Genomic DNA, 8,824 nt, shown 5'->3' with positions numbered 1-8,824 from the left:
ATAATAATAATAATAATAATAATAATAATAATAATAATAATAATTCTTCATGGGCCTCACATCCTGAGAAGGGACCAGCTCCAGGAGTTGTGATTACGGCGGAGACAGAGGGTTGGTTGTGTGTTCGTGAGCAACGTAATGGTGGTATTCGATTTCAACGACGTTTACGATCCGGTAGTGATCCTTTTTGTCTCTGCTGGGGATCTATTTCTTCTATTAGTTCTTCCTCTTCATCAGAATGTCATTTCTTTGCTGGACAACAATGTGGATTAGTGACGATGTTGCGATTGACGGGAGAGACCATTACGGAAATGGCGGATTGTGTATTGCATGAGACTCCCATTGTCGCCATGACTCGAGTTGTCTCTTTTTCCTCTGGTATGAAAAAAGATATATCTATACAGTCAGAAGGAACTTCTACTTCTACTCTGGCCAATACTACACAATATCTCTTATTAACATTAGATACAAGTGGAATACTGGGAGTGTGGAATATCACCACAGGAGATGTGCATTGTTTATATACCGTACAACTTCGAAATCCACCGGTTCGTTGTTTGACATCATGTGAATGGGATACACCTGGATGTGTATTTATTCCTGGCGGCATCATCATCACAGATGAGGTGATGACATCACCCCACAAGGATACAATAAATAGTAATAACATCAATAACAATACAGAGAAGGTAAACTCTTCTTCTACTTCTACTACTACTACTTCTACTACTACTAGTTCTTGTTGTTTAGATATTGAACTTCTGCGTCTCCCCTCATGTGAAATGGGAAAGATGTGGGAAACTCTATCCATCTACACAGGTGCAGAGACGCCTGTTATCTCCATGGCCATTGTCCCTCGCATAGGATCTAGTGGTAAAATAGAATCTACACTGTGGGGAGGAACAGAAGGCGGGACTCTGCATATGTGGGATGTGGCCAGCCGTACACCCCTGCGAGTCATTAAACCCTCTTCTATTTCTAATTCTAATTCCTCTTCTTCTTCTTCTTTCTTATCATCATCCATTCATTATATTTTGTCCGCACCGCATGTGGATGCTCAACATGTGTGGGTGTGTACACGTGGAGGAAGAATGGCGGTGTGGGATGCAAATGCCTTTTTATTATTATGTGAATTGCCAGTTAGTTATCCAAAAGGTCCCGCCTTATCAGAAGGAAACCCTAATGTTTCTTCTTCTTCTTATCATCATCATCATAATAGTCGTCCTCCTCGTCGTGAGAAATCTTCTGATCATACTTTACAACATCTTGTGGAGGATGTGAGAGATGCACCCAATCACTTTACTCTCTTTGTATATCCCATTGAACCCGTGCAAACTGTACGTTTATGGTCGGCAGCAACAGACGGTACCGTACGCTCATGGTTGTGCCAAACCAAAACAACAACAAGAAGAGAAAGTAAGAAGTGTAGTAATAATAATAATAATAATAATAATAATAATAATAATAATAATAATAATAATAATAATAATAATAATAATGGAATTGATAGAGCCACTGTACGTGCCTTTATTGAGAGAAAAGCAAAATTGTTTACACATGAAACCACAAGTTTGCGTGAGAGAATAGCACAACTCACTCAGGAGGTAAATGCATTACAGGCGCGGAATCGTGTATTGGCAGAGGCTCTCAAAACTGCTATTGCTCATATCTCCATTACAAAGAATACAGATACTACTATGGATAACAATAACAACAAGGAGGAAAGTAATCATGAGGATAAAAACGAAGTGAATGATGATAATAATAGAAACACAATAATAGATATGAGTAGTCTCCCTGTAGACTCTCCACTTCCACAACGGCCCCCAATAGAAATATTAGATGAAGAAAGCCCACACATAGATGCTATGCATTCCGCATTAACAGAATTACAAGAGAGACTGCAAAACGCATATAATAAGAATGAACAACTCCTCGCTGATAAAGAAGCCTTAAATATCAAAATACATGAATATTCATCTCAGTTAGAAGCGAGAGAGTTAAATGTCTCATCATCATTGATAGATTCACAAAACGCCTTGATGACTCAGGAGAAGGATCAGAGTGAAGTATCCTTATTACAACAACAACTTCTTGTATGTGAAGAAGAAAAGATGATGTATATTAATCGTTGGCGAGATGAACAAATATCTCGTGAAGCTGTTGATGAAAAGTGTAAAGCTTACGAAGGACATATTCTTTTACTACAGGAGGAATTAGGCCGCGTTAAAATGTTATCATCTATATTGGCATCTAATACTTCCTTATTAGATGATAAGGATAAACCAAAATGTTCTCAGCATAATGAAGGTGGCTATAATAAACATAATTATAATCATGATGACACGAATGAAAGTAATAATACCATTAATACCATTAATGTTAATAATAATGACACACATGCAGTAAAGTTGCTTGATTTTTATGTTAGAACAATAGAAGAAGATAAGAGGGAGTTTAACGATAAAGATATAACTTTACAAGACTCCGAGATGATAACAAGGATGAACCCCTCATCTTCTCAACATGTTAACAAGCAAGATAAGATACGATTAGAGTGGGATCAGATTATACAAGCACGTGAAGAAGTTAAGGAACAGGCATTACAACTGCAGCGTATGCACGAACAACAACAACGAAAAGAAGAAATACTTTTGGGACATGCGGAACGACTGTGTGCTTTAGAAGAAGAACTCCGCCGTGAAGAACGCCGATTAATGCAATGGAGACAAGTGGGTCGGTAAAAGAGAGAGAGAGAGAGAGAGAGAGAGAGAGAGAGAGAGAGAGAGAGAGAGAGAGAAAGAGTTACTGGATTGAGAAAAATGATTCAAACAAGGAAAACCAAATAGAATAGATATTTACTATCAGTTGCCTGTACACTATTGGTGTTGCTTTTGATGTATCGTTATTTTATTATTATTATTATTATTATTATTATTATTATTTATTTATATTTTTTATTATTTTTTTTGAGTTATTCTTTGCATCTGGAAAGATTATATCTGTATGCGTCCTTGTTGTGTGTATTTCTATTTTTTTCCTTATTTTCTTTATCATCCTTTGTTGTTTTTTTTTTTTTGTTTTTTTCTTTCTCTGTATTTATTATATTCTTTTTATTCTTTTTCTTTCTTCTTCACCCCACTTTATCAGACGGAAGAAAAAAAAGAAAAGTAAAAAAAAGAAAAGAAGAAAAGAAAAGAGCGACGGCATGCCGCCCAGCCGAGTGGAGGAGGCCCTGCGGCTCTTCGCCACGCTGCAGAATACATTAGAGGCCGAAACTCGGCAGAGTGAAGTTCACACGGCAACTCTGCGGGCCGAAACCCCCAAGCCGTTGCTGCGAGTCTCGCAGTCCTCCTCCGCCTCTTTTCACTCCTCCTCCTCCACTAGTCCATTCACAACAGATGGAGGAAAAACAAAAACAAAAACAACAAGAGCAGCGGCAGCAGCAGCCGCAACACCAATACCAACATCATCATCATCCATCTCTTCATCATCTTTATTGGTATTACCAGCGGCCGCCTCCATGGAGGAGTTAAGACGAAAACTGGAAGTGGCAGATGGCATCATGAAGCGTCTGCATGGAAAGAATCAACAGTTAGTGCAGCGAGTTAGTGCGTTGGAGCGGGAAAAAGAGACAGGGAATACAGTAGAGGTTTCTGCAGAAGTAGTTCGTCTCCGAGAGAAGTTAAGACGACGAGAAGAAGAAGTAGCTCAGTTAAAGAAACGACTGAAAAATGTTGAGGAAACAGTAGAGCGAGAATCTTTTAGTTCGATGTGCCCTCCCCACCTAGTGCGGCGTATACAAGCCCTGGAAAATCAATACAAAGAGTTGCTTGATATTAAAATTGATGCTGTTTTAAAAGAGGATTCAGTAGAAAAGATTAATGCAGAAGTAAAAAAACTTTTTTCACATATGAAGAATAAGATGATGACGGACGCTTCTCAACATGAGGAAGAGGTTAGACGACTCAATGAGACTCTCGTTGAGGCGGAACGTCGACTTGCAGTTACCTACAAGAATAGAAAGAACTGTACATAGTTGCTCTAGATTAGAGAGAGGTCTGGTGAGGTGAAGGGAGAGGAGGAGAGGATGATACATTTCTTTTTCTTGATTGTCTGTACTCGTCTAAATGTCTATGGATGTACATGTGCATGTACGTGTGTATATAAATATATACATATATATCTGTATCTATATCTATATACATGGATTTCTGTGATTTCCTGAAGAAAAAGAAAAAAAAAACTCTATGTGGTAGGAGAAATCTCTCTTCAGGAAGGAAATATAGAAAGAGTGGGAGGCATAAGGAAAGAGAGAGAGTGTGTGGGTGTGTGCGATAGTGTGACAGTGACAGTAAAAAGTATATGTCTGAGTGGTTTTGTATATATGTATATTTTTTAGGCTACGATAATTCTGTAAAGGGTGACAAGTATTTTTATTTTTATTTTCTTTCTTTTTCTTTCTTTCTTTTTTTTGTGATGTCTTTCCCTTTTTTTTTTTTACTCTTTTTAAAAGAGTGACTGACTTACTGACTGGCGATTAAGTAGGTGAGAAAAGAGAACAAAGAAAAAAAAAAAAAAGGAAAAAAAAAAAGAAGGTCTGAGAAAAAGGGGGGTCCTCGACACTCACGCATACACGTTGTTGTTATATCTACGCAAACATTACAAACTCTTGTAAAGAGGATTAAAACACAGAAAAGGATAAAAGAAAAAAGGAACAAATCAATAAACCCAGACGACGTCATGTCCAACCGTCAGATTATTCAAGTCTTTGAAGAGTACCAAAAGTCTCGTGTGAAGTTTGTGCAGACGGTGGCGGATTTAGCCTCCAAGCCGCAGCATATTGATGCCCTTCAGCAGGCTGGTGTAATGCAGTTACTGCGGCCCCTCCTCTTAGACACCGTTCCCTCCATTCAACAATCCGCCGCATTGGCGCTTGGCCGCCTGGCGAACTATAATGAGGAGCTCGCTGAGAATGTGGTCTCGGGCGATATTTTGGCCCAGTTGGTCTACTCCCTTGGCGATCAAAGCCGATTCTACAAGAAGTCTGCTGCCTTTGTGCTGCGCAGTGTGGCGCGCCATAATGCCCAACTCGCCCAGGCCGTTGTGGACAGTCAGGCGGTGGAGGCCCTCGTCGGGTGTCTGGAGGAGTTCGACCCCACCGTGAAGGAGAGCGCCGCCTGGGCGCTGGGCTACGTGGCCCGCCATAATGCCCAACTCGCCCAGGAGGTGGTCGACAAGGGCGCCATTCCGCCGCTGGTGCTGTGCGTGCAGGAGCCGGAGCTTTCACTGAAGCGCACCGCCGCCGCGACGCTGTCGGATATTGCGAAACACTTGCCGGAACTCGCGCAGGCGGTGGTGGATCAGGACGCCGTCACGCACCTCGCCCCACTCATCACGAGTAATGACAACAAACTGCGGCGGCAGGTCTGTCAGTGTCTCGCGCAGATTGCCAAACACAGTGTGGAGTTGGCGGAGCTGGTGGTGGAGGGGGAAATCTTTCCCAAGATCTTCACACTCCTCAAGGATAGCGATGAGGTGGTGCGGAAGAATGCCGCCACGTGTATTCGTGAGATTGCGAAACACACACCGGAGTTGGCACAACTCGTCGTGAATGCCGGCGGTGTTGGGGCACTTGTGGATTACACCAGCGAATCCCGCGGGGCCGCACGTCTGCCGGGCATCATGACACTTGGTTACATCGCCGCCTTCTCGGAGACACTCGCCCTTGCGGTGATTGTCGCCCGCGGCATCACTCCACTCGCCGACGCTCTTGAGCGGGAGGCGGAAGATCACATTAAGGCCGCCGCCGCCTGGTCACTCGGGCAGATTGGGAGACACAGCGCCGATCACGCAAAGGCCGTCGCCGATTGTAATGTACTGCCAAAATTGTTAGATGTGTATTTAAGTCCTAATAGCTCAGATGATTTACGTACAAAGAGTAAACGGGCATTGAAGAATATTATTCAACGATGTGTGCAACTACCAGCATTGGAACCACTTCTTCACCCAGATGCTCCACAAAATATTCTTAAATACGTCTGCGGACAATTCGCAAAGGTCCTCCCTACAGATATTGCGGCAAAGCGGGAGTTCGTCGCCAATCGCGGTCTCGCCACAGTTCAACGTATTCGGGCAGAACCAGGCTCTAAATTGGCAGAATACATTCAAAGTATTAACAACTGCTACCCACCGGAGATTGTTCAATACTATTCCCCACAGTATGCCCAGACATTCCTGGAAAAGATAGAAAACTACCATGTGCAGCAGGTTCAGCAGCACTAGACGTTCTTTTTCATTTTCTTTTTTTTCTTTTTTTTTTCTTTTTCTTGTATGTGTTTGTTTCTTCTTCTTTGTGGAGAGTCGGGGATTGGGGAGAGAGATAGAGAAATATTGGGAGGATGAAAGAATGAGACGGACTGATTCCATTATCCTCACCTCACCTCAAAGCAAAAGAAAACAAAACAAAAGGAAAACAAACCAAGAAAAAAAAAAGATATGAAAAGAAATAAAAAAAAAGAAACGAAAAGGAAGTCAGCAAACCAACCAACAAAACAGACATACGTATTGTATACATATATATAAATATATGTGTGTATATATAATTGTCTGGTATACAGACGACGTAATGTAGAAAAAGAAAAAATGAGCAAACACATTTACACAATAGTGTGGAATGGCGAAAGGAAAAAAAAAAAAAAGAACAAAAAAAAAAAAAAANAAAAAAAAAAAACAACGGCAAAGAAGATGTGAAGCGGAGCAGGTACGATAAAAAAAAAAAAAGAGTAAAAAAGAAAGATTATGAAGAATTATGGTCCTTGAAGGATGGTGGTGACTGTAATAGTGATGATAAAGATAAATAATAGTGGTTGTTGTAGTGGTTGTGGTGTATGGTGTATGAGATGGCAACATACAAATGTATATGTACACTGGATGGACTATTTTTCTTTTTCTTCTTCCTTTACTCAATTTCTTGACCTTTATTTTCTGATTTACTCACTCACTCACTCATTTACTTCACCTTTTCGCTCAATTGCACAATTTCTTCTCTTGTTTTTTTTTTTAGTGCATATGGGGTTGTACATATGCGATGAAAGGGAGAGCGGGATTTGTTAAAAGAACTGAAGAGATGCCTGTTTTTTTTTTTCTTTTTCTTTTTTTTTCACTTTCTCTTTTCTGTTGTGTGGCTGTTTCTCACAGATTGAATGTATGGAAAATCAATGCGCACTACTAGACTGTAAGAATCCCAACAGCAACGTAAAACAAACAAAACAAAAAAAAAAAGAGAGGAAATTAATTTTCCTCACATGACAAAAGTGTTGGAAAAATGGATTTATTCTTATTTCTCAGATTGTTTTCTTTTTTATCTATTTGATATATTAAATGCTGTTTATTCTCTTACTTTTTTGTTTCTTCTTTTTCTTTTTCTCTTCTGTATGACGTTTTATTATCGGGTATCAGGTTTTGACAGGGAAATAGTTTTTAGCTGTTGAGATAAATAGGGAGAGAGAGTGAGTTAAAAGAAGGTCCCAAAGGATATTTTCTCTCTCTTTCTCTCTCTGTGTTTGTTTGCCTTCACAGAGAGAACCACATACAACGTCAAGCCAAATGTACATTGGTTTAAAATAGTTCAATACAAATACATTCCTTTCGTGTTTTTTAATTTTATCTTATTTTATTTCTTAGTTGCTAAACCCCCATCAAAAATGAAAACCTCGCGGAGTGCAGATGCGGCTCTGGGAACAATTTTAGCTACTGGAACTTCTCCAAGTAAAAGACGACGTGTGGAGAGAAGGAATATGTACAATCTTTGGAAACAAGAAATTGCCCATTTTGTGGATGCCTCCATGGCAGCAGAAACAATCACAATCACAACAACAACAACACCAGTGGTGAATAATATAAGTCATTCATCTGGAATAAATAATGGAGGGTTTACTCGAGAAGAAATTGTGTTGAACACATATCGTCTCTTGCGTGCTTGTTGGTTTTTCCGTGGCGATCCCGGCGATACGTTTGAGCCTGTGCGATCGATGAACTTCATCACACAGAAACTCCTAATGAAGTATGGAGGATATACGTTAACCAATGATGGGCAATATCTTTTTCTTGCAAGTGAGGAGAAAATGTCGCGTGTTGGATTTCTTCTCTTTATTCTCCATCAATTATTAATGGAATACGGTGGTTTCACCACTGTACAATCACAACATCAACTGAATGTGAAGAGAGGAATGTCATGTATGGATCCAACAAGACTCTTCACTGGAGAGACGGAGTGGTGTATAGTGACAGTGAGAGGTGATTCTCTTGTTGGATTTGGGGCTAATTCAAACTGTTTAGAGCCCTTACAAAATCATCACATGTTATTTATGCAGGATTTATTACGTAATGTAATTCAGACAACATCTCCTAAAGTGATACTATTGGGAAATACAGTATTAACAATGAATGATGTTCACTTACTTGCTAATAACAGTCTTCACGCGGATTGTTTTGCGGCGCAACACTATAATGGACATCATATTGCTTGTTTTATTCCCAGTAAAAGAGATGCGTGGGGAACAGGAAAAGGAAGAGAAAGAGGAATGGGAATAACAACAACAGCATTAGTGGGAGATGTGGAGTTTGAGGATTGTCTTGGACATGCCGTTAGTTGTGGATCGCGACGAACAGAGAATGGAATTGTACATGCCGTTCTCCTTAGTCCCGTAGGACCACTACTAATTCATGCGGAATGGTACAATGGAAACACTAATAATAATAATAATAATAATAATAATAATAATAATAATAATAATAATAATAATAATAATAATAATAATAA

The 8,824-nt window shown here is 40.0% G+C and overlaps 4 protein-coding genes across 4 annotated transcripts; all 4 read left to right on the top strand.

Moving 5' to 3' along the window:
• Positions 1-2: 2 nt before the first annotated feature.
• TM35_000141520 (uncharacterized protein) lies at positions 3-2,744 on the top strand (the record flags this gene model as incomplete). The annotated part of the gene is made up of 1 exon (XM_029025597.1): positions 3-2,744. A coding segment is annotated over one exon (2,742 nt), but the record flags the coding sequence as incomplete, so codon positions are not given.
• A 464-nt stretch (positions 2,745-3,208) lies between these two features.
• Positions 3,209-4,039, top strand: TM35_000141510 (uncharacterized protein; the record flags this gene model as incomplete). Its single annotated transcript, XM_029025596.1, has 1 exon — positions 3,209-4,039. The coding sequence occupies one exon, from the start codon at positions 3,209-3,211 to the stop codon at positions 4,037-4,039; it is 831 nt and encodes a 276-aa protein (XP_028883006.1).
• A 704-nt stretch (positions 4,040-4,743) lies between these two features.
• Positions 4,744-6,285, top strand: TM35_000141500 (putative axoneme central apparatus protein; the record flags this gene model as incomplete). Its single annotated transcript, XM_029025595.1, has 1 exon — positions 4,744-6,285. One exon carries the CDS (start codon positions 4,744-4,746, stop codon positions 6,283-6,285), a length of 1,542 nt encoding a protein of 513 aa, XP_028883005.1.
• Positions 6,286-7,706: 1,421 nt separating this feature from the next.
• TM35_000141490 (uncharacterized protein) lies at positions 7,707-8,822 on the top strand (the record flags this gene model as incomplete). Its single annotated transcript, XM_029025594.1, has 1 exon — positions 7,707-8,822. A coding segment is annotated over one exon (1,116 nt), but the record flags the coding sequence as incomplete, so codon positions are not given.
• Between the last annotated feature and the right edge of the window lie 2 nt (positions 8,823-8,824).

This window comes from Trypanosoma theileri (genome assembly GCF_002087225.1).
Source record: "Trypanosoma theileri isolate Edinburgh chromosome Unknown TM35_Tth_14_V1, whole genome shotgun sequence".
Lineage (NCBI taxonomy): Eukaryota > Euglenozoa > Kinetoplastea > Trypanosomatida > Trypanosomatidae > Trypanosoma > Trypanosoma theileri.
This window is presented reverse-complemented; position numbering and strand designations above follow the sequence as displayed.